Source organism: Bubalus bubalis, chromosome 21 (assembly GCF_019923935.1).
Source record: "Bubalus bubalis isolate 160015118507 breed Murrah chromosome 21, NDDB_SH_1, whole genome shotgun sequence".
Classification (NCBI taxonomy): domain Eukaryota; kingdom Metazoa; phylum Chordata; class Mammalia; order Artiodactyla; family Bovidae; genus Bubalus; species Bubalus bubalis.
Window position 1 is genome coordinate 55,388,285 of NC_059177.1, and position 24,281 is coordinate 55,412,565.

General features: G+C 50.5%; 1 protein-coding gene across 5 annotated transcripts in view; it reads left to right on the forward strand.

The window, feature by feature from the left end:
* The window catches only part of ATG7 (autophagy related 7), a 274,952-nt gene that overhangs the window by 226,688 nt on the left and 23,983 nt on the right, over positions 1–24,281 (forward strand). Inside the window, exon 18 of one of the 5 annotated variants that reach the window (XM_025272101.3) lies at positions 16,602–17,282. The exons of the other annotated variants lie outside the window; for them this stretch is intronic. Within the exon in view, the coding sequence (XP_025127886.1) occupies positions 16,602–16,655 (54 nt within the window). The 3' untranslated portion in view covers positions 16,656–17,282. Of the gene's footprint in view, positions 1–16,601; positions 17,283–24,281 lie in introns of those variants that run through there. 5 annotated transcript variants of the gene reach the window in all.

The following is a 24,281-nucleotide window of genomic DNA, read 5'->3' on the forward strand; positions in this document are numbered from 1 at the left end:
GAAATCAGGGAGTGGAACGGAAAATTACAGCCCTCTCTTCGTGGTTAGTTCTCCTAGCAGCCAGTCCCTGGACCCCATCTTTAAGAGATTTCCGAAAGTCACCTTACTGATGCGAACCAGTCACGGTGGGAAGGGACTTGTTATGAGCAAACAGATGACCATTTCACCTTTATGGTTCTCAAGAGTTTTCAGAAACTGAGGACAAGGGATCTAATGTTCTGAGATCCTCCCATTGCTCTCATCACTCGTGAATTCCAAGGTTTGGGGGAGCTGTGAACTAGGAACCATGGATGAAGACCAAATAGGTTTGAGAAATATATTCCAGTCATCTGAGCGACCAAATGTATATTTCTTCTGTCCCAGTACTGTAGACATATTATTTTCACATGTAGAGGTAAAACATTCCTTGAATAGTACCAGGTGACACCACAGAGAGTGGAAGATGGAGGCCTGCTACTTTTTGTAACAAGCCTTGGGACTATTTGGCTTTTTAAACTTTACTCATATGTATTTGTGACTTGTAATCAAATGAAACCTTTTAAAAAGAATAAAACAATGTGGTTGTTGTTGTTCAGTTGCTAAGTCATGTCTGACTCTTTGTGACCCCATGGACTGCAGCACACCAGGCTCCCCTGTTCTTCACCATCTCCTGGAGTTTGCTCAGATTCGTGTCCATTGAGTCAGTGATGCTATCTATCTCATCCTCTGTCTCCCCCTTCTCCCTTTGCCTCCGATCTTTCTGAGCATCACGGTCTTTTCCAGCGAGTCAGTTCTTCGCATCAGGTGGCCAAAGTATTGGAGCTTCAGCTTCAGTATCAGTCCTTCTGATGAATATTCAGGGTTGATTTCCTTTAGGATTGACTGGTTTGATCTCCTTGCTGTCCAAGGGACTCTCAAGAGTCTTCTCCAACACCACAGTTCCAAAGCATAAATTCTTCAGTGCTCAGCCTTCTTTAGTCCGATTCTCACATATGTACATGACTACTGGAAAAACCATAGCTTTGACTGTATGGACCTTTGTTGGCAAAGTGATGTGGAAGAAGTGATCATGAGAGTGGACAGACTGGGTTTTATTTGAAGGATACGTGGGAGTTCTATAGGCTAGGGAATAGACAGATGTGTTGTCACACCTCAGTATTGGCTTTTCTTCTTTTGGTGTCTTTGTTGTTTAGAATTTAAGACTTGGCCCTTTTGTTAACTGATAAAATTATAACCTGTTACTATGTTTGGTTGTTGCTCTAAAACAATAGTGTTCTTGGAACTGATTCCAAAAGGAAGAAAGTGAGCTGTCATTGAATTGACCCTGGCAGTAAAGTTTGCTGAAAAGGCAGTGGCATTTCCAGGCCCTTTCCTGGGCTTGAGAAGAGTATTTCAGCCACTGTTCCCAGAACTCAGAAGTCCTTGCAAGATAGTAGATTCCGAAGGAAACGGGCCGTTTGCCAGGAATTTGGGAAATTCAGATGCCTGCAGCATCTCAAAGCTCACAGGGCCCGAAAAAGGGCTCGGCAGCTGTGCGTGCCCTAGAGGCAAATGGACATCTAGGAGTGGGCTGGGGTGGCCAAGTGCTGGCTGCGGGTCTTCTGCAGCTGCTGGGCCACTTCTGACAGCGGACTACCATCTAGAGGCATGTGAAGTGCCAGAAGGCGAGAGGTGTGGCAGGAGGATCTGGGTCTACCATCTTTGTAATGTCAACAAAGTCCCCTGACCCTTTGAGAGTAAGATAGGTGCAGTAAACACGGGGTGGTCAGAGGTGTCAGCTGAAATAAGGTGCATGGGAATGCTTTGTAAATAGAAGATTCTTATTATAAATCTTGGTTTCAATTAGTGAGTTTCTTTACCTGTTGAGTTTGTGTCTACACATGTGCCTTCTGTCCCTAGTATATTTGTTATTATTGACTCCTGGTGAACTTGTCTATTAGTTGAGATACAGGTTAAGCGTAGTACTGTAACAGGGAGTCCCCACAATGTCAGAGTTCAAGCCAGACAGAAATACGTTTCTTTCTCATGTAACAGTCTAGAGCTGTGTTATCTAGTATGGTAGCTGCTAGTTACATGTGTCTGTTTGCATTAAAATAAGATAAAATTTAGTTCCTCAGTTGTACTGGCCTCCTTTCAAGCACTCTTTAGCTACTTGACTATAGGCTGTTGTATTGAACAGCATGTATAGAACATCTCTGTGATCATTCTGTTGGGCAGCCCTGCTCTAGAGGAGTGCTTCACAACTTGAAGGGTGGCTCTTCTGCAAAGGTCATCCATGGGCCTGAGTTCCTTATATAGTCCTAAGGAACTCAGGTCCCTAGACTCTGCCAGTCCCTAGGTAAGGCTTCATGACATGCTTTGGTGTGCCATAAATCCTGACAGTGTGGCAAAGCCTACAGAGCACTTCACAGAGTAGTATTTTTAAATGTGTAAGATAAAATACATAGAATTATGAAGGAAAGCAATTGTGTTGAAATACAATTACCAAAGTAATTTTTAAAATGAAACAAGCTCATGTCATGTGTGCACTCGGTCGCCCAGTCGTGTCTGACTCTTTGCGGCTTCGTGGACTGTAGCCTGCTAGGTTCCTCTGTCCTTGGGATTCTCCAGGCAAGACTCCTGGGGTGGGTTACTGTTCCCTACTCCAGGGATCTTCCTGACTCAGGGATTGAACCCACATCTCTTGTGTCTCCTGTATTCTCAGGCATATTCTTTACCATTAGCACCACCTGGGAAGCCCCATAATATAGCAGCATCTGCTTTGTTAAGACATCAAGTAATGATCTAGGGGCAAGTATAATGACAACTATAATTTCACATTATTGATGAGTTTATATAATATTTTACAATAATCTGTAACAAGTATAATGTGATATGAGGTTATCTGTAAATGTATGTTGCTGACAGAGTCCTGGATCTTGCTAATACTTCTGTGTTTTTTTCCTCCTACCTGAAGGAACTAATTAACTTCAGATAGAAGTTAGTGAAAATAAAGTTATATAGCATTTTCCCCATCCAAGTTTATAGCCAACAGTTCTGTGTAAATAGACCCCTTTGCCATCTGTGTATTTCAGAATTAAGAAACCCTGCTAGGTCTTGTCAAAACTGGTTTGGCATTGCCAGGTCCACACTCCAGAATATGGAAAGGGGGAAAGAGAGGAAGCTGAGGGCAAATGATTTCCCTTTTAAAGGGCATGACCCGGAAGTTGCTTGCCTCGAATTGGCCAACTGTTAGTCACATGGTCATTTGCATTTTAAGGCAGGCTGGGAAATGTAGTCTCCAGGGCAGCCATGTATCTTGCTAGTAAAAAACTAACAGGAGGAATTCTGTCTGTAAAAGGAAGAAGGAAAGAATGGATATTGGGAGAACCAGCAAGGAATTCTATCTGTAGAAGTGAAAGTGAGTCACTCAGTTGTGTCCTGCTCTTTGCCACCCCATGGACTTTGTAGCCTGCCAGGCTCCTCTGTCCATGGGATTTTCCAGGCAAGAATACTGGAGTGGGTTGCCATGCCCTCCTCCAGGGGATCTTCCTGACCCAGGGATTGAACCCGGGCCTCCTTCATCGCAGGCAGAAAGAATGGGTTTAGGAGAACCAGCAGTCTCTGCCATAGCTTCATTGATAATCATGAAACAAAAAGTGTTTCTTCAAAAAAAAAAAAAAGTGTACTGTTTATTCTGTACACTTTCAGGTCTAAGTCAAAAATGCCAGGAAGAGTTCCACTGTTACTAACAGGCCGCGGTGTGGTAGCAGCTCCTGGGGCACGCGGTGTCTGAGGGATGTAGCACAGTTCGAGCCGCTGTTCCCAGTCCTGGTCACATGGCCGTGGCTGCTGGCAGCATCGTCACCGTTAGCCCAGAGACGTTTTTGTTGGTGCCAGTACTGTGCTGTCCCTTGCTTAGCGCAAACCCAGCATGCCCCGATCTGCGGCTGTGGAGCTAATAACAAGTGAGGCATCTGTTCTTGTCACCAGTGACCAGTGTTCTGTGTGCAGGAGAGCATCGAGTAGGAGGAGGCAGGCCTTTCCCAAACAGATCCCTGAGCAAATGCCCTTTAAAGTTTGAAATAACAACCCCTTGGGTTGTTCAGGCCTTTGACTTCTCAGAAAGCTATTAAGTACCCTAACTCTTCTTATTTATAAAGTGCCCAGATCGTTGTTTTTTTTGTTTCTTCTTCTTCTTTCTTTTCTTTTTTTTCAAGTTAAATAAATAGCAGTTATGACGCAGTACCACATGGCCAGCAGCCTTTAACTTATAAACGGAGGGTTTGAAAAGACATATTTAGAGGCGAGCTTGGTCGGCTTCTCCTGGCAGGATGGAGACAGAGCTGTTCCAAGGCCAGATAGCACTTAAAGGGCCAGGCGACCCCTCACACACCCCTGGTCTCCATCCAGGGGGAGATAACGTGGATATTTAGTATCCCTTTCTTTATAGCCCCAGATTGCCAGTGAGCTCCCCAGGGGCAGGCACTGAGGTCTTTGGAGCCCCCCCAAAGCCTGGTGCAGTCTCTTGTGTGTCAGAGGCGCTGGGCATATGTCTGCCAACAAATCGTTTGGGTTTTAAGAGCATTTATAATGGCTTTTTAAGTGAGTGCCGTGTTCAAGTTTGCTGAATGAAGGATGACTTTTGTTTGGTCTTAGGATCACCGCTGTTTTGTTTTGTTTGCTTGTTTGGCCATCCCTCCCCTAATCCATCTCTAGTTTTAAAATGTGCTTCACTAGGAAAATATGACTCCCATTAGTTGAGTTCACTTTCGGGCCAACTTTTCAGGAACCTATCTATTTCTGTAAAGTGGGATCCACTTGCCAGTGCCCCGTGTGGTGCCAGCGCTCACATTGTCCCTGACTCCATTGCTCCACCGCCGTGTCAGATGCCCTCCCGTAAATCAGGTAGCCAGCGCTCCACACTTGGGAGGGTTATTCACTGGGTCTTGTGATGCAGGCCCGGGTCCCGATAGTGATCTCGGACGGGTGATATAAATAGGCTAGGATTGGGCAGGGGCTATTTTTATAAAGGAAGCTTTCTAAGTTGATTTCTTTGAACCTAGAACGTCTCCCCCTCCCTCTGACTTCCCGTTTCCCTCCACTGCTGGGGAGATCTCTTGGTTCTTCCTGCCTGCCTTTCCCCTCCCCCCAGCCAGCTGGCGTCCACAGAAATCAGAAGGGAGGTACGTGCCTGATGCAGAGTTGCCTGAAATCTTATATCTTCTCCACCCCACCCCACCCCAACCCCTCCCCACCCCTCCGCCACTTTCAGGATCATCTTTCATCCGGCCCAGGAATGGCACCTATCCCGCCCATCGGGCCTCCAGCATCTCAGAGTCTGGCTGCTTTGTCTGAAATAGACATCCGCCAGCTCTCAAGCAGATCACTTCCCCCCACTTCATGCCTAAACATCTATTTTACGGTATTACCTCGTTTGTCTTTGTACGTTCAGCCCTGCCCCAAGTTTATGAACCAGACTGCCTCCCCCGAGGTCCCCTACTTTTCTCCCTACCCCAGCCTGGCATGCCCACCCCAAGTGAGGTAGAGGTCGTGGGTCTAGTCAGGCCTTCCAGGAGGACATGCTGGCCTTAAGCGCTCTTCCCCCTCCTTGTGGGCGCCCCCCGCGCCCACCACAGTAATTTGCCGTCAGCTGGGAGAAGCTTGCCTTTCTTTGCATCCTTTTCCCAGGTTTTCATGCTGAAAGCAGCACATTCTCCACATGAAACAAAAACGGATTCTGCTCTCTTTTCAACTTGTGTTTCTGACCATGCTGTTCTTGGCAGTGCAGCTTCCAGGCTTGGGGGTAGAATTGATAGCTTACCATGTAGACGTTAAATCGGTTGGCAGAATGCCATCTGGAGTCATCACTCCCTCGGATCATGTGCCAGCATCTGTGGCTTCCCCCACCCAGTGGCCTTGAGCGTCTTCTTAACTTTACAGCCGGCTTGCGTCTTGGAGCGACCCCCTCCCAGCTCTTCCGCCCCCACCCCCCGGCCAGCCCTAAGTGTTGGACCCCATTTCCCTTCCTGGGCCAAGTGCTGGAAGTAAAGAGGCTGTTTTCAATTTTGGAGCTCCGCCCCAGAGTTCACAGGCCCCAGAGCCTGGCGTTGCTGTCTGGCCAAAGGGACCACAAAACCAAGTCACCAGGGGTGCTCTGAGCTTTGGTTCTGCCTTGGCGTGGGATTAATGTTCCATCTCAGAATAACGGAAGATCAAGTGAAGCGATGTATTAATGCTTTAAATGCCTTGTGAAAAGTAGCGTGCGTAAGAGTGAGAATACACGTCATAGCTCCTCTTCTAGAAGCACCGACTGTGTCCTGTGTTTAGTGCTTCACAGGCTCTGTCTTACTAATCTCGGCAGCCACGCTCTCACAAGTATCACTATGCCCGCTTTGAGCTTCCCTCATAGTTCAGTTGATAAAGAATCCGCCTGCAATGCAGGAGACCCCGGATCGATTCCTGGGTCAGGAAGATCCACTGGAGAAGGGATAGGCTACCCACTCCAGTATTCTTGGGCTTCCCTTGTGGCTCAGCTGGTAAAGAATCCACCTGAAATGCGGGACACCTGGGTTCCATCCATGGATTGGGAAGATCCCCTGGAGAAGGGAAAGGCTACCCACTCCAGTATTCTGGCCTGGAGAATTCCATAGACTGTGTAGTCTGTGGGGTCGCAAAGAGTCGGACACGACTGAGCAACCTTTACTGATCTCTGATGCCCACTTTACAGAGAGGAATGTGAGACTCCAAAATATAAAGTTGTTGGTCAGGCTCCCACGCCTAGGGAAAGTGATGGAGTCAAAGTTTGAGTCTGGGCAAGTCAAGCAGGACTTTACAGCCTACACTTTCAGCTCTTTAGTGGAATTTTTCCCTTCCCATTTCTGAATTAGAGCTTCCCTGGTGGCTCAGATATTAAAGAATCTGCCTGCAATGCAGGAGACCTGGGTTCAATCCCTGGGTTGGGAAGATCCCTTGGAGAAGGGAACAGTTACCCACTCCAGTATTCTTGCCTGGAGAATCCCCATGGACAGAAGAGCCTGGTGGGCTGCAGTTCATGGGGTCGCAGAAAGTCAGGCACGACTGAGCAACTTTCCCTTCCCATTTCAGAATTGGTAAGAGAAAGAAGATGAACTTTAAAGATGGGCATTTATAGTCCTTTTCCTTGAGATGCCTATTTTATCCTCCACTTTCAGATCAATAAGCAGTTTCTCGTGCTCAATTCATAATCCTTCAACAGAAGAGACTCGGTGATTTTCCCAGGGGGAGAGGGCGGTTAGAGATGGCCTGCCTGCTGCAGAAAACGCCCTCGTTCTTGTCTCTAGCACTGACTGCACCTCGGGCACTCTCTGCTGTGTGCGCCACTGGCTGTCAGACGACTCAAGCTCCCAAAGTGCCACTGCCTTTCTGTCCCTGGCAAGACAAGGGACTGGGTCGGGCATGTCGAACCAGTCGGCGTGTAAGAGTCTCAGGGCAGATGTGGATTCCTCAAGCCTCTGGCTTAGCACGTGACCAGCCACACAGAGACATACAGAGCCCCGTCCTGCAGGAAAGACTGAACAGGCATGGCGACCAGTCAGAGCGTGCGTGTGTGTGTGCGCGCGTGCACACGCACGCACGCGGCCAGCCACACAGAGACATATAGAGCCCCCCGTCCTGCAGGAAAGACTAAACAGGCATGGCAACTAGTCTGTGTATGTGTGTGTGTGTGGTGTTCAGCAGTAAAGGACTAAGGGTGTCAGTGGAGAATTCTGAGAGGGGAGAGGTTGATACAGGCTCTGGGGGAGCCCCCATGAGAGAGTGTGTGATCTGGGTGCTGGCATGTCCGGGTGGAATGGTGAGGAGAGGACTCCCCCCGTGAGAGAGACAGCCAAGTGTCTCTGGTCAGTGTTCCTGAGAGGACTTGATAGAAACTGCATTTCAATCTTAATTCATGTATACACGATACAACCGGCCACTTTTCTGAGTGTCCGTGTCTGAGGTGAGACACGGCGCAGTTTTCTTCAGCATCTTAACTATAGGTGATGAGGGACTCGAAAGTGGTGGAGGTGGTCCCAGAGACACAGGCGTAGTAATACTCATTCACCAAGAAGTCGGTTGGTTTTTGTTTTTCTGTTGTTCAGTCACTTGGTTGTATCTGACTCTTTGCATCCCCATGGACTGCAGCACACCAGGCTGTCCGTCACCCTGTCTATTACCATCTCCCAGAGCTTGCTCAAACCCATATCCATTGAATCAGTGATGCCCTCCAACCATCATCTTCTGTTGTCCCCTTCTTCTCCCGCCTTCAATCTTTCCCAGCATCAGGGTCTTTTCCACTGAGTCAGTTCTTCGCATCAGGTGGCCTAAGTATTGGAACTTCAGCTTCAGCATCAGTCCTTCCAGTGAATATTCAGGACTGATTTCCTTAGGATTGACTGGTTTGATCTCCTTGCAGCCCAAGGCACTATGTAAGCTTCATAAATAATTATTTCTTTAAAGTGATGGATACTTCTGCTTGAAGATTTTACGGCTTCATGAAACATCAGACAATAAACTGTCTTGTGTACTTAAATACAGTCGCTCAGTCATGTCCAACTCTTTGTGACCCCATGGACTTCTTTAGGCCAGAATACTGGAGTGGGTAGCCTTTCCCTTCTCCAGGGGATCTTCCCAATCCAGGGATCGAACCCAGGTTTCCTGCATTGCAGGCAGATTCTTTGCCAGCTGAGCCACAAGAGAAGCCCAAGAATACTGGAGTGGGTAGCCTATCCTTTCTCCAGTGGATCTGCCCAACCCAGGAATCGAACCAGGGTCCCTTGCATGGCAGGCAGATTCTTTACCAACTGAGCTATCAGGGAAGCCTGACCCATACTTAAAGACCATCTTTGCCATAAGAGAGGTTGAACAAAAGAATGTTGGTGGGGGGGTCTTGAAGTCAGCATGGGGCAGTGCCAGCAATGGGAAACCTCACGTCCTGACAGCCGGGTGGCCCGTCTTACAGTGTGGTCCTACAGTGGATTGTGCCCAGAATAAAGGCACAGGGGTGTGTGTTGTGGGGACAGCTCACAGTTCCTTTTTGTTTTTTAAGCATAAGATGTACTTCCTAAGCTGATGTTGTTGAGCGCTGGCTCTGTGCCAACCAGTGTCAGATGCTGGGGCTCTGAGATGACTCCCCCCTATACCCCACCTCACCAAATAAAATATACACATGGCAAAGAAGCACATGAAAAGATACCCTGCATCATCTGTCATGGGAGAATCGTAGATTATAGCAGTAATGAGATACGATCACACACCTATGTAGTGTAGCAGCCACACTCGGTCGTGTCCAACTCTCTGCCGCCCCATGGGCCGCAGCCCACCAGACTCCTCTGTCCGTGCAATTTCCCAGGCAAGAATACTGGAGACAGTTGCCATTTCCTGCTCCGAGGGATCTTCCCGACCCAGGGATCGAACCAGTGTCCCAGTGTGTCCTGCACTGGCAGGCAGATTCTTCACCACTGAGTCACCAGAGAAGCCCTACGACACCCACGAGGATGGCCCAGATCTAAAATATTGACAGCACCTAATGCTGGCAAGGGTGCAGAACGACAGGGGCTGCCCTTCACTGCTGGTGGGAACGGCGGTTTGCAAGACAGTTTGGCAGTTTCTTGCAAAACTAGGCATGCCCTTATCCTCCATCTAGCAGTCACACTGCTCCATGTTTACCCAGATGATTTTCAAAGTTGTGTCCATACAAAACCCCACAGAACTTGGAGGCACCAAGACGTCCTTCATTCACTAGGTGAATGAGTTAGCAAACTGTGGTACATCCAGATAGTGGCATATTATTCAGTGCTAAAAGGAGTCAGCTCTCAAGCCATGAAAAAGACACAGAGGAGAAATGCCTGTTTAGGTTTTTTCTGCCCATTTCTTTTGATTGGGTTGTTTGTTTATTTGCTATTGAGCTGCATAAACTATTTGGGAGATTAATCCTTCGCCGGTTGCTTTGTTTGCAAATACTTTCTCCCATTCTCAAGGTTGTCTTTCCATTTCATTTATGTTTTCTTTGTTATGTAAAAACTTTTAAGTTTAATTAGGTCCCATTTTTAATTTCTGTTTTTATTTTCATAACTCTAAGAGGTGGGTCAAAAAAGATGTTGCTGCAATTTATGTCAAAGACTGTTCTGTCTGTGTTTTCCTCTGAGGGTTTTATACTGTCTGGCCTTACATTCAGGTCTTTAATCCATTTGGAGTTTATTTTGTGTATGGTGTTAGGGAGTGTTGTAACTTGGTTCTTTTTCATGTGGCTGTCTAGTATCCAGTTTTCCCAGCATCACTACTTTTCTCCATTGTGTATTCTTGCCTCCTTTGTCATAGTTTAGGTGACTGTAGGTGCATAGATTTATCTTTGTGCTTTCTACCCTGTTCCATTGCTCTGTATTTCAGTTTTGGGGCCAGTGCCGTACTATCTTGATGATTGTAGCTTTGTAGTGTAGTCTGAAGTCAGGGAGCCTGATTCCTCCAGCTCTGTTTTTCTTTCTCAAGATTGCTTTGGCTATTTGGGCTCTTTTGTGCTTACATACAAATTGTAAATTCTATTGTTCTAGTTCTGCAAAAATTACCGTTGGTAATTTGATGGGGATTGCAGAATGGCCATCATAAAAAAAATATTCAAATAATGCATGCTGAAGAAGGTGTGGAGAAAAGGGAACCTCATGGTGGGAGTGTGAACTGATACAGCCACTATGGAGAATACTATGAAGGTTCCTTAAAAAACTAAAAATAGAACTACCGTATGACCTAGCAATCCCACTACTGGGTGCACACCCAGAGAAAGCTGTAATTCAAAAAGATACATGTACCCCAGTGTCCATAGCAGCACCATTTATCAGAGCCAGGACATGGAAGCAACCTAAAGGTCCATCAACAGAGGAACAGATGAAGATGTGACCCATATACTCGGCCACAAAAAGGAGTGAAATCAGGTCATTTGTAGAGACGTGGATGGAGCTAGAGACTGTCATACACAGTGAAGTCAGTCAGAGAAAAACAGATATCACATGTTAACACGTGTGGAATCTAGAAAAACAGCGTGGATGATCCTGTGTGCCAAGCAGAAATGGAGACACATGTAGAGAACAGAGGAGGAAGGGGGGGGCGGAATTGGGAGACTGGGATTGACATGTGGATACATACGCACCATTGATAGTATGCATAAAATGATTAGCACGACTATACTGCAGAGCACAGGGGACGCTGCCTTATGCATCGTGGTGACCTGAATGGGAAGAAAGTCCAGAAGGTGGGGGATATGTGTATCTGGATGGCCTGTCCATTTTGCAGAAACTAACACAACATTGCAAAACAACTATACTCCAGTAAAGAATTTTGAAAAATTTAAAAATACATCCCCCCGAAAAAGAAAGACAGGGAGGAAACTTAAGTGCATGTTACTAAGTAAAAGAAGCCAGTCTGAAAAGGCTATATACTGTATGATTTCAACAATATTACAGTCTGGAGAAAGCAAAAAGTATGGAGTCAGTAAAAGGCTCAGTGGTTGCCAGGTGCTGGGGTGGAGACAGGTTGGATAGGAAGGCAGAGCACAGAGGATTTTTAGGGCAGTGGAGAACAAATAGACGCCATGCCTGTCCTTAAGGGCGTCTGCCTGGCTGAGGAGACAGAGCCAGCGCCCAAGGGGAAGGAGGAACTATGATTCTTCCTCCGCTCCCAGAAGAAGTCCAAGGAGGGAGCTGACTGGCCTTGGGGGCTTCCAGCGGCTTCTTGAGGAAGAGACACATCTGAGACGTGACAGAAAGAGCTGCAAAGAGAAAGGAAGCCAGAAGACCATTGCAGGCCCCAAACTGCACGTGGAAGGGCCCAGACTCGGTGAGAGAGCAGAGGACCAACCATGTGTGACTTGACCCAGGAGAGCTCGGAGCCGGGCTGGGAGGCTGAGGCCGGACGGCTGGGCCACATAGACCTTGGTCAGCTGTGACACGGGGACGTCGCATGGAGAGCTATGGAGGGCCGGAGGGTTCTGAGCAGGATGACATGATGAGCTCCCTGCTTCAGAACAGTGACCCCAGAGTGCAGGACAGACTGGAGATGATGGACTGGCCCAGGGGGACAGTGGCTTGGCTAAGAGAGGGCTGGAAAAAAGTGGATGACGGCAGAGGGTAGAATGTCCAGGCCCTGGTGACCAGGTTGGGGTGAGGAGGAAGGGGAAGGGCTGTGGGGGGTGAGGGGTCTTGCTCAGATAGCAGGTGGGGTGCACGAAGGGGGAGGGTGTGCGAGAGGAAGCGGGGGAACGAAGCCGGCACGGCTGGTTAGGTACAGCTGTGCTGTGACGGAGCTGAATGCAGCACAAAGTTTGTGTGAAAACCCAGGGAAGGTGCCATCTTCCTGCAAGTCACTGTTTTGTTACCACTGTTTCCTTTGACGCTCAGACTTCAGGCAGAACCTGGAATATAGATGGCCATCTGGGAGTCGTTAGATCCTGGAGTAAACATTTGACAGCCTTCACATTCCCAAAGTGGCCTGAACCCCAAATGACAGCTGGGTGCTTCTTGCAGCGTGGGGAGAAACTTGACGTGAGCCTCAAAGCTAGAGCAGTTAGCTAAAAGAGAGTGCTGTCTGCCACGAAATGGTCCCAGGTACCAAAAAGGTTGGGGTCCGCTGGTCTAGGAAATGATTCCTTGGTGTTTGTAACACCCAGCGTAAGTCCTTTCCGACAGCGTCCGTGAGTTGTGAGGATCAGCAGGAGCTGTGATAGTCGTTTTGTACGTGTTCGACCTATAAAATAAAATGAGCACCTTTTCCCTTCTCCTTTTGAGGTGTGTTGCTGGTAGGTGTCCATTTACGTTACAATGATCTTCAGAAAATTCTTTCCTGAACATTATCTTTCTTTCTGTCCCAGTGACCCACACGAGGCCCATCCATCTCGCCCAACTCTAGGCCTTGAGAGGGGAGGGGAGGATGCTTGTTAATTGTCACCGTATGCGTGGCCCGTTCCCAGTCCACCTCTAGGCAGAGGTGCGCACCCCGGTGTTGGATTTCCATCGTCCTCAGGGAGCCCCAAGCGTTGCGTTGCCTTCGGGAGGGCGGGGTCCCGGCGTAGCCTGATTTACGGCACGGGCCTGGCACCGATTTCCTTTCACACGCTCCCAAGGACGTGCTCCGGCGATGCTGGCGCCCAGCAAGTGACAGAGGGATCGCATAGTACCTTGTGCTGTGACGATGGCCGGGCCGCACTCGGCCTCTGATTACAACTAAAACAACAGTTGCTAAATCCAGCGAACATGGAAAAACCAGAAGAGAAGAGGGAAAATCAGCCAGGGCCGTGGAGGGGGCCGTGGTGGCACAGGCCCCCAGCGGCCCCCTTGTGTGGACGCTGGCCCTGGGGACTCTGGGATTTAAAGCTGAGCTGAGAGAACCGCTTTTATCTTTTCCAGCGTGCAGCCCCAGGCCAAAACAGAGAAAGCAGTTGTTAAAAGTCTCAGTTCAAAGGCAGTTTGAAACATTGTCTCGCTTTCTCACATGAGTATCATCACCACAAGAGCCACGCGCGCACACAGACACAGACATGGCTCACACACACCCCCCCCACCCCACCGCTCCCCCGCGTTAACCATGGCTCACACACACCCCACCTCACCCCACCCCAGCTCTCCCCCCCTGTTAACCATGGCTCACACACACCCCACCTCACCCCACCCTGTTAACCATGGCTCAGGTAACCTGAAGCAGGTAAAACAAAGGAAGGCATTTCCTCCCAGCCGCTGATGGCACAGGAAACGCGAGCTGGAGTGCTGCAGACGGGCTGGGGCTCCCTGCAGCTGCGGCGGGGCATAGACCCTGTGAAGTGGTGGCAGCTGCTCCCGTCTCTCAGAAAGGCAGAAGACTTCTGCTAGAATGTACGGTCTGTCCTTAACGCTCCCTAATAAATACCACGCGTGCCGAGTCTGTAGCGGCCGCCCATTACCCTGGCGTCCTCCAGGTGGGGCGTCTGTAACTCTGCAAATCGTTCAGACCACGACGGTCTGTCAGCGAGCAGATACTTCAGATGACAGCACAGAAGCCGGCTCCATGTATCCTGCGTTTTCCGTGGCTGCCTCGGGGCTGCGGTGGCCTGACGGGGCCTTTACCCCTCTGTCTGCTCACATCTGACGCGAGTTATTCGATGAGGAGGGGACAGGGTCCTCTCCTCACCAGCCTGAGTGACTGGCTTCCAGAGGGTCATAGGAAATCCTGGGTGGATTTTGGTCTCTGTCCCTGTACTGAATCGAGACTCAGTCGGTTGTTGATGGGTTGAGCATTCTTTCACCCAGCAGGTATGAATATGCAAGTATAGCCAATTTTTTTTTTTTTTTTTGGAACCAGATGACCAGGTACTGAGAAATTTTGTACTGTATTTCCTTGTGTATAAAATAGAGGTTCTGCCTCTATCACAAGACTGGAGGATCTAAAAAGCTACTGTGATCGCTGACTAGACCCAGTGAAAGGAAGAACTCCTCTTTCTCCTTTGTTGTCACTCCGTCACTAAGTCGTGTGTGACTCTCTGCGACCACATGGACTGCAGCACGCCAGGCCCCTCTGCCCTCCGCTGTCTCCCAGAGTTTGCTCAGATTTATGCCTATTGAGTTGGTGATGCCATCTAACCGTCTTACCGTTTCTCCTTACTGACAGAAGACTCTGGTACTCCAAACCTGTAGGTTTTCCCCCCCTACACCAAGCAGTTCTCTAATTCTCCACAGACACCAGCCAGGTGTCCTGCAGTTGAGTTCCATTCTGACACCCCGTGTGCCTGGAGGTAGCATCAGATCCTACAGGTAAGGGCTCAGGCCTGAGACTGAGCTAGGACTCAGGACCTAGGACTCTCCCCCCTGCTACAAGACTGTCTCCTCAGGTGACCCACGACTTCTGTCTGGCTTGGCTGTGAACTGAGAGCTCTCTTGACTCCCCTCCTCAGCTTCACAATTTGCTAGAAGGGCTCACAGAGCTCAGGGTGCCAGGACACAGCTCGGAGACAACAAAGTGGAAGAGACGTGTGGGGCGCAGTTTGGGGAAAGGGGCTCCTGCCCCTCCCGCTTCCCAGCACCACCAGCTCCAAAGGTTTCCAAGGACCTTTCTTCTGAGACTTTTATGGAGGCGCTGTCATGTAGACATGATCTGTTCTTTAATTATTCATTTCTTATTTGGCTGGGCTGGGTCCTAGTCGCAGCACGTAGAACCTTTCAGCTGTGGCATGTGGGATCTAGTTCCCTGACTGGGAATCAAACCCACACCCCCTGCATTAAGAGCACAGAGTCTTTTTTTTTTTTTTTTAAGTTTTTTTGAGGTGGACCATTTTCAGAGCTTCCAGTGAACTTGCTACAATATTGCTTCTGTTCCATGTCTTGGCTTTTCTGCCCATGAGGCACTGCCTCTGGGATCCTAGTAGCTCCCTGACCACGGATCAAACCCGCACCCTCCGCCCCCGCCACATTGGAAGGCAAAGTCGTAACCACTGGAGCACCAGGGAAGTCCCCCACGATGGCTCATTAGCTCCACCTTCAGTCCCTCGCCCTTCCCCAGAGGATGAGGGGCGGGGCTGGAAGTTCCAAGCTTCTGATCATGGCGTGGTCTTTCTGGGGCCCAGCCCCCATCTTGAAGCCGTCCAGGAGGATACCACCAGTCACCCCATTAGGATGAAAGACGCTCCTGTCACTCAGGAAATTACAAGGAATTTAGGAGCTAAGTCAGGAACCTGGGTCCAGGACCAAATGTTAGAACAGAAGGTGCTCCTAGCGCCTGTACCACTTAGGAAATTCCTTCCTTCTTTGTTCACTTAGTCACCCACTTACTTGTTCATTTATGCATTAAAGAAGTATTTATTGACCCCTTCTTTGGGCTAGACTCTGACTAGGCCAAAGATGAAAGAGAACTCTTGCCTGAGAACTCAGGGAGTTCGCCACCTAACCATCCCGTTCACTTTTTTCCTTCCTTAATAAAGCTGTCAACTTTAATCCTCCAGTACTGTTTCTGTCTTTAGATTCCTCACTTTCTAGAGCAAGCAAGAGTCAACTCCATGGAGTTTCCACAGGCCAACCTGAGTGCTGTGTTTCAGCCTCTCCAACTCTAAAATAAAGCCCCAAGGGAGCCAACAATTGCCACAGATTACTATGAGGTTAAAGCAGAAAAGGAAAAAACAAAAAAACAAAACTGTAAACCTTTAGGAAAATTGTACTAAGCAGGTGACATGTTACTGTCAGTTCTGAGATATGTTTGCCTAGAGAAACTCTTTTTTGTTTTACTTTTTCTTGTTGCTGTTCTTTAATATTTATGTTTTATTTATTTACCTGGCTGCGCTGGGTCTTAGCTCCCCGACCAGGGATGGAACCCAGGCCCGCTGCATCAAGAGCAGAGTCTTAGCCACTGGACCAGACAAGAAAGTCCCTGTTTGTTTTTTTTTGTTTGTTTGTTTTTTAAATAACAACAGCTTTATTGAAATATTATTCAAACACCTTACAGTGTACCCACTGCCTGTGTACGGGTCAGTGGTTTTTAGTATTTTCACAGAGTTGTTACAACCATCACCGCAGTCAATCTGAAAGATTTTCATCACCCTCGAAAGCAATCCCGCTCCTGTCAGCAGTCCCTGAACCCTTCCTTCTTGCCCTAGCGTATTTCTTGTTCTACCGCAGGGTCACACTCAGTCCTCCGTACGGCGCTGCTGTCGGACGCGACGTAGCGACTGAGCAGCAGCACCAGTACTGCAGAGCACGGTGCTGACAGAAACGCGGTGACTCTGCCCCGGCTCCGGGATTCACGGGCAGCGTGGGGGATTCTTGGACCACGACCTGCACGCAGGAGCTCCTTGATGGGAGAGTTTCGACTACATTTGAAGTTACTAATTTATAAACAGTACGATTGCTAGTAATGTCCCTGACTCTTTGGGTTACATTTTTTTTTCAAAGTGCTAATTATTATCGGTATTCAGCAAAATTGATTTTTGTATGTTGATTATGTATAACAACACAGTGGGCGTCTCATATTAGTTTTAATAGTTTGAGAATTCTTTCAGATTTTCTATGTAGGTCATCATATCTTTTGCAAACAGCAATAGTCTGGGCTCTTCTCTTCCAATTCGTATGCCTCATTTCTTTTCCTTTTTTTTTTTTTTTCCCCCCACTTTGGCCAAGGCTGCCAAAATAATGTTGATTTAAAGCCCTAATAGCAGATTCATTGAATTGTTCCTGACTACTAAGAATGCTTCCAAAGTGTCTCCATTTATCATAATATTCCCCGTAGCTTTTTAGGTTAAGGAACCTCCTTTTGGTTATAGCTTTGTAGTTTTATTAAAATTACGAGTGAATGTTAGACACATTTCCTGCATCTATTGAGATGTTTAATGATTGGATGTCCTTGCAGTCGAAGGGACTCTCAAGAGTCTTCTCCAGCACCACAGTTCAAACGCATCAATTCTTCAGCACTCAGCCTTCATTATGGTCCAACTCTCACATCCGTATGTGACTCATGGAAATACCATAGCTTGGACTGTATGAACTTTGCCGGCAACGTGATATCTCTGCTTTACTGTCAATCATTTATTGGGTCCAGTATCTGGGGAGCTGGACAGGAGGGCCTGTGGGCAGGGATGGAAGGAAGGACAGGTTGAGAGCCGGCCTGGGTGAGGGTGCGCATCCAGCAGGAGTGTGGGGCCCGGGCGGCTGTGTGCCCATCAGCCAGCCTCGGTCCGCCCCCTCCCGTTCTGCCCCCACAGTGCCCATCCTCCACCACCTGCTTTCCGCCGACTTCCCTCTGGCATGCTCCTCTTGAGTTGGGAGGTGCTGGCCGGTGGGGGACCCTCTGGCCCTGGCTAGTGCGGGCGAGACAGAGGCGGGCATGAGACCTGGATGCCCCAAGGAGACGGAGAGAGAACAGGTGTGTTGAAATGTCCTTCCTGCCTCAGCAGACGTGACGAAACAGACTGTCTGCCCTGAACAACTCATTCGTTTGTCAGAGCTGCTCACAGGGCGAGTGAGGCCTTGCAAGCAGCAGCACGTTCTGAGCAGGAAGAGTCCCGGCTGGGCGTCCTTCCACCAAATGGGTTGCCAGTCGATGTGCTGAGCATCCTCAGATAAGCTTTTTAGGAAGTGCGGCCTTTTGAATTTAAAGGTTCGTAATGGCCTGAGCCCCAGCTCTGCCCAGGAGTCACTTCCAGACCTCCTTTCATCGAATTTCTGAGAAACTTGGATCTTGAATTGTGACGTAATGATTTGCCTTAGCTATAAACAGAAATGCAGGAAAAATCCAGAATATTTCCAACTAGTGTGCAACCTGGACCACATGATGAAATGTGTCCCCCCTCCACCCCGCCATCACCACCTCCATGTGTGACCCCCATCTAGCCGCTATCTTGGTCTCTCTGATTCTTCTTAATAATGAATAGGAACTCGGCACATTTGTGTTGCTCGTAAAAATGAGAACTGCCTTGCCTGCCCTGTGCTCCCTGGTGAGTACCTCCTTGCTGCAGGGCAGGGCTGGCTGGCTTCACCTTCCCAGGCCAGTGCTCTCAACTGCTGGGTTATAGCCTGTCTAGATTAGAACCAAGTCATCCTGGCGCCCAGGGACCAGGGGGGCTGTGCGAGGGGCCTGTTCAGTGTAGTGGGGTGAGGGGCAAGGGCGAGCACAAGGGTGGGGAGCCTGGACTCCTGCCCAGTCAGCCTGAGAAGTAGGGGGTGGTCAGCCCGCCGCAGGAGGGGCCTTACTGTCACTGGGCACTTGGTGCCTCCTCTCGGCCTGTGTGTGAAGGGCGGGGGTGGGTGCAGCCCGCCTGGGGAGGCAAAGCCATCCCTCACAGCCCCTCCTCTCGCCCCAGTCCTTTGCTGGAGCCACCAGCAGCGCTCATTCATTTGTGAACGTGCTTGAGCCCAACAACGAGATGGTCTACAAGCCTGTTCGTCGGCTTTCAAGAAGCTCCACCCTGACAACAAACCATTTTGAAGTTTCATCAAATGGTTTTCAGTGGTCTAAGAAGAGGAGCAGCAGCTAACCTTTACCTGATGCTTGCTGTTTGCCAAACACACGGATACTTTTTTTGTTGTTCAGTCACTCAGTCATGTCTGGCTCTTTGCAGCCCCATGGACTGCAGCCCATCAGGCTTCCCTGTCCTTCACTCTCTCCTGGAGTTTGCTCGAACTCATGCCTATTGAGTCAGTGATGCCATCCAACCAGCTCATCCTCTGTTGCCCGCTTCTCCTCCTGCCTTCACTCTTTCCCAGAATCAGGGTCTTTTCCAGTGAGTCGGCTTTTCTCATCAGGTGGCCAACATATTGGAGCTTCAGCGTCAGTCCTTCCAATGAATATTCAGGACTGATTTCCTTTAGGAATGACTGGTTGGATCTCCTTGCAGTCCAAGGGACTCTCAAGAGTCTTTTCCAACACCACAGTTCGAAAGCATCAGTTCTTCGGTGCTTAGCCTTCTTTATGGTCCAACTCTCACATCCGTACATGGCTAGTAGAAAAACCATAGCTTTGACTAGACGAACCTTTGTTGGCAAAGTCATGTCTCTACTTTTTAATACACTGTCTAGATTGGTCATAGCTTTTTTTCCAAGGAGCAAGCATCTTTTAATTTCATGGCTGCAGCCACCATCCACAGTGATTTTGGAGCCCAAGAAAATAAAATGTGTCATTGTTTCCCCATCTATTTGCCATGAAGTGATGGGACTGGATGCCATAATCTTAGTTTTTTGAATGTTGAGTTTTAAGCCAGCTTTTTCACTCTCATTTCCCCTTCATCAAGAGGCTTGTTAGTTCCTCTTTGCTTTCTGCCATTAGAGTCGTGTCATCCGCATATCTGAGATTATTGATATTTCTCCCGGCAAACTTGATTCCAGCTTGTGCTTCATCCAGCCTGACATTTCTCATGATGTACTCTGCATATAAGTTAAATAAGCAGGGTGACAATATACACCCTTGACGTACTCCTTTCCCAATTTTGAGCCAATCCATTGTCCCATGTCCAGTTCTGTTTCTTCTTGACCTGCATACAGGTTTTGCAGGAGGAAGGTAAGGTGGCCTGGTATTCCCCGTCTCTTTGTTGACGTCATTTTAATTCAGTCCTCAAAATTAAGTTTAATCAAATTTAATAATTTGATCTTCCCCAGAATTATCACTTTAGAGCGGGATCCCTGGGACTTCCCTGGTGGTCCACTGATTAAGACGCCCCCCCTCTTCGATTGCAGGGGGCACAGATTCAGTCCCTGGTCTGCAAACTAAGATCCCACGTTCCGTGCAGCACAGCCAAGAAAATAGTAATAGTAATAGAAAGTGATCACTGAAGACTTAGGAAAACAAAAATGCCATTGTATACCATCAGGCAGACCAGTGCATCACCAAGGCTGGCGCTGTGAGGGACACAGAGACCGCAGGGGGCAGCTGGTGCCTGCCCTCCGGACGCTTGAGAGTCAGGGTGGTAAGAAGAGTGTACCTCGCTGATCTGCTAAGAATAGGCTTGTTCTTCTATTCCCTCATTCAGCAGCGTTTACTGAGCCTGATGGTTGATTTACGCCTGGCTTGTGATGTATTGGTGCCGAGCGCTGTGTGCAATGCCGCAAACACTGGTCTTAAGGAGCGTATCATCTGCACCGAATATGCCGGAAGTTCAGAGTGGGGGGGTGGGGGGTGGAGAGAGGAGGAGGAGAACAGGGTGCAGGGGCTCATCTTGAAGCACGAGCTGGGGTTTCAAGGAGGACGTGAGCTGGTAATGAAAGACGGGCTTCTCGCCCACGGTTAATGACAGTCTCCCCATGGGTGGGGGACCGACCTGGTTACCTGTGGCAGGTTCACCAGCAGCGCCTGACGGGCAGGCAGCAGGCAGGGAGACGTGCCCTCTTTGTACGTAGGGTGAGAGGGCTTCCAAGGAGCCCGAGTTAGTCCATTCGTCTGCACACCGTCCCCACCCCCCTACCCCGGTGTCCATGTTGGCTCGCACACCCAGCTCGGTACCAGATGCTCACCTGGACCGTCTCCCAGAGGGTGGACGAGGGGCGCAGGCCCCAGGCCGGGGGAGGACTGGAGGAAGGGGCCCTAGACGGGCAGAGCCTGGAATGTGCCCTTCACCTGGGGCCCCTGGACTCAGGGTCCCTGGGTCTGGGAGCAGCTCAGCGCCCACAGCACCACATGCAGGGATGAGGGAGGCTGGGCCGGACCCAGCTGAGCCAATCCCCGCCCTTGCAGCCCTCCTCAGCGCCTCTCATCAGCACTGTGCGTGTTCATTTAAACCCAGCAAGACCCACGCCAACAAAAACGAAGAAAATGATCTCTTGTGGTTATTTATATTGTCAGCCTCCTCTGGAGTGCCTTTTTTTTTTTTTCTTCCCCCAGTCCAGCTTGCAATAATTTATTAAGAAAGATAAAGCGATTTTTAAGTGTGATTTTTAAGGAGTTAGGCCCACACATGAGCTTGCTTTCTGTTCTGCCTCTGCTTGGGTTTGATGTTGTTCCCAACATGAACTTAGATTTACCTTCTTCTCCTGGTAGTTTGGGACCACAGAGGAAAAAAATCCCAATCTGTAATAGTAGCCACTGCACACACGCATGAGGCAGAAACTTCTCTAAAATGACTAAACACCGTCATGACACAAGCTGCTTTCTGAGAAGAGGGGTGACACGGGAGGGAAGTCACAGGGGAGCTGACTCTTTGAAGATGTTCCTCTTCTCTGCCACCATTGTCTTGCTTCTCCGTTAAGCAAAACACAGCTTTCTGAACATAGCACCTGTTCGTCACCGGGCCGAGGAAGAGAAAAAAGAGAAATGGAAGAGGCTGGAAAACTCTGAACATGGTTTACAAAGTAGGTTTTAAAAAAAAAAAATGAAGGGAATGAACCACTCTTTCTTTTTCTGTCTGCAACTTCTAAACTCTTTCAAGTTACGGCCAATTAGAAAAAACTTGGAGCGCGTCTCAAGGCCCAAATTTCCCACCATCAGAAATGCGCAGCCGCCAAGGAAAGGTCGGGAATTGGGCCCGTGGAGCCGAGCGAGCTGGAAAAGTACTGACGGACCAGAGGGGAGCCTGGAGCCGGGTGGGAGCTGCAGGGCGAGAGGGGACTCCGGGTCTCCCTCTCCTCCAGCCTGTCGGCGTGGCTGTGCCCCTCGGCCGGCGGGCAGGTGGGCTCTCGGCTTCCCCCGCCTCCGAGGATGGTCAGGCCACAGAAGGAAGGAACCTGAGATTCCGGCAACCCTCTGTGCAAAGCCCCTAGAGCCTGGACGCCTGAGCCCTTCTGCCGGGAGGCGGGCCGGGCCAGCGCCCCGGCAGCCTCCGCACAGGCGTCTATATTTAGGTGAGGGCAGGCTGCTGCCAAGGTAAAGAAAGGCATGGTCCCTGTCGCCTCGCACGCTGTTTGTCTTGGCACAGAGGCCCCGCCTGTGCCCGTGTCCTCTGCTCACGGCAAGCCCCGTGCTGCCCCGAGGCCTGGACGCCCTCGCAGAAGAGGAGGCACCTCCCGGACCCCCGTGGCTAGGAGTTGGTGGGGGGGGCAAGCTCAGCCCTCCTGAATGGCGCCCTTCATGCCCACGGCGACGTGCCGCCCAGCAGGGACTGGCCTCCGTGTCCCAAGTGCTCCCTTCGCAGGCCGTGTGATCGCGCCCTGAGTGACCTGGTGTGCCCAGGGGCTTGTCACCTCTCCAGTGCGGCAGGCCCCCAGCCTGCAGTGGGCAGTTGCTCTCTCTGGGGCCTGGCCCGTGGGCCTGCTGAGCACCTGGGGACAGGCCCCAGTCACCGCCTGCCATGTCCCTGGCCACCCTGGGATCTTCAGAGAGGCCCCCAGCCGCGGAAGGGTGGCCCAGCTCAGCGGACCTTCACCCGCGAGCAGCCCAGAGGCTTCTCCATTCTCGAGCCCCACGCAGAAGCCCTCACCCTCCCTTTCCTGCCCCCGACTCCTCATCCCTGAGCCTCGACTGCCTGGTGTCACCCCCATGCTTCCAGTTAACACAGTTAACATCCCCCTCTCCCTTGTGAATCAGCTCTTCCAGGAAGCATTCCGTAAAGGGCCTATTGACTTCTCCCTTAAGGTCACGCTGGCCTGCCTTCCAAAATGTTCCATCCTTCAGGGCTCAGATGGGTATCATCCAGTGCAGAGCCTTAGCGGAGTGCCCAGCCCTCTGCCCCTCAACTCTGGCCACTGCCCTGGGCCGCCTGTCAGACAGCCTGCCTGCCGTGCCTTACCCTCCTGGCCAGACCGGAAGCTGGGGAAGGGGCCGTCCCCACTCAGCCAGCTCCCTGTCCCCGGGGGCACCTCTCACAGTACCCTAAGGTGCAGCCCCAGCTTCCGTCACCCTAACTCTCTGCTGTCCCAGCCCTCCCAGAGCCGGTGGAGGGGTGAGCGCACTGGGAGGAGAGGGTCTCCCAGGCCCCCAGACAGGCTGGGGGAGGTGGCAACGGGACGGCACCCTGCGGGGCCCTTAGGCCCATTGATGAGGGTCCTCACCCAGCATGAGGACCCAGCTCCCCAGTCGGGTCCAGCGTCCGAGGCCCGCACACACCCCCTGTGGAGGGCTCAGCTGTCTCGGTTTTCGAATCCACAGGGGCCAGGTCCTTGGCGCAGACATGGGGGGCCCAGGAATGAAGCGCTGTTCGTTCTGACTCCGGGGGAGCCGTGTGGCCGTTCTTGAGCTGGCCTTCCTGGGGCCTTCTAGAATCTAGAGCAGCTCAGAACTGCCGCCCTCCGCCCCAGACCAGGGCTCCCACCCGCCTCGCTCCCTCACTTTCAGGCTGAAATGCATCGGTCCTACTTAAAGAACCTCTTCTGATCCTACCAGAAAAAATGAGCCCAAAGCTTATTCTCTTCCGCAGAGAAGAGGCGGTCCTGTGTGGGAGGCGCCGAGCCCCCCACCCACCCAGACGGGCCCAAACTGGCAGCTAGGGCAGGGAGACGCCTCCTCTGAGCAGGTCCACAGGGCCTCGCAGAGCTGGTCCCAGGTTGTAGGGGTGGGGGGTTTGGAGGGACTGTTCCCAGGGGCCAGGCGCTCAGGACTGAAGGGGAACTTCGCACCTTGTGGTGAGTTGGAAGTAGCTCATCAGGGAAAGTCAGGTAGCGACAGAAATGTCTTTATGGACGGCTGTCAGTGACCAGAGCCAGCTCCACATAGACCTGTAGACCTTGGGGAACCGGGCAGCCAGCCTCCCGAGACTGCAGGGCCGGGGGTGGGGGCCCACCGTGCCCACCCCCTGCGCCAGCAGCAGTGACCCTCAGCACAGCAGTTCTGTCCTGGCCACAGAGCCCGGGGTTCAGGGCAGGGCTGTGCCTTCCAGGACCGCTCCAGGGCCGCAGCGGGGGAAGCCAGACCCCCATTCCGCAGGAGGTGCAGAGTCTCAGGGT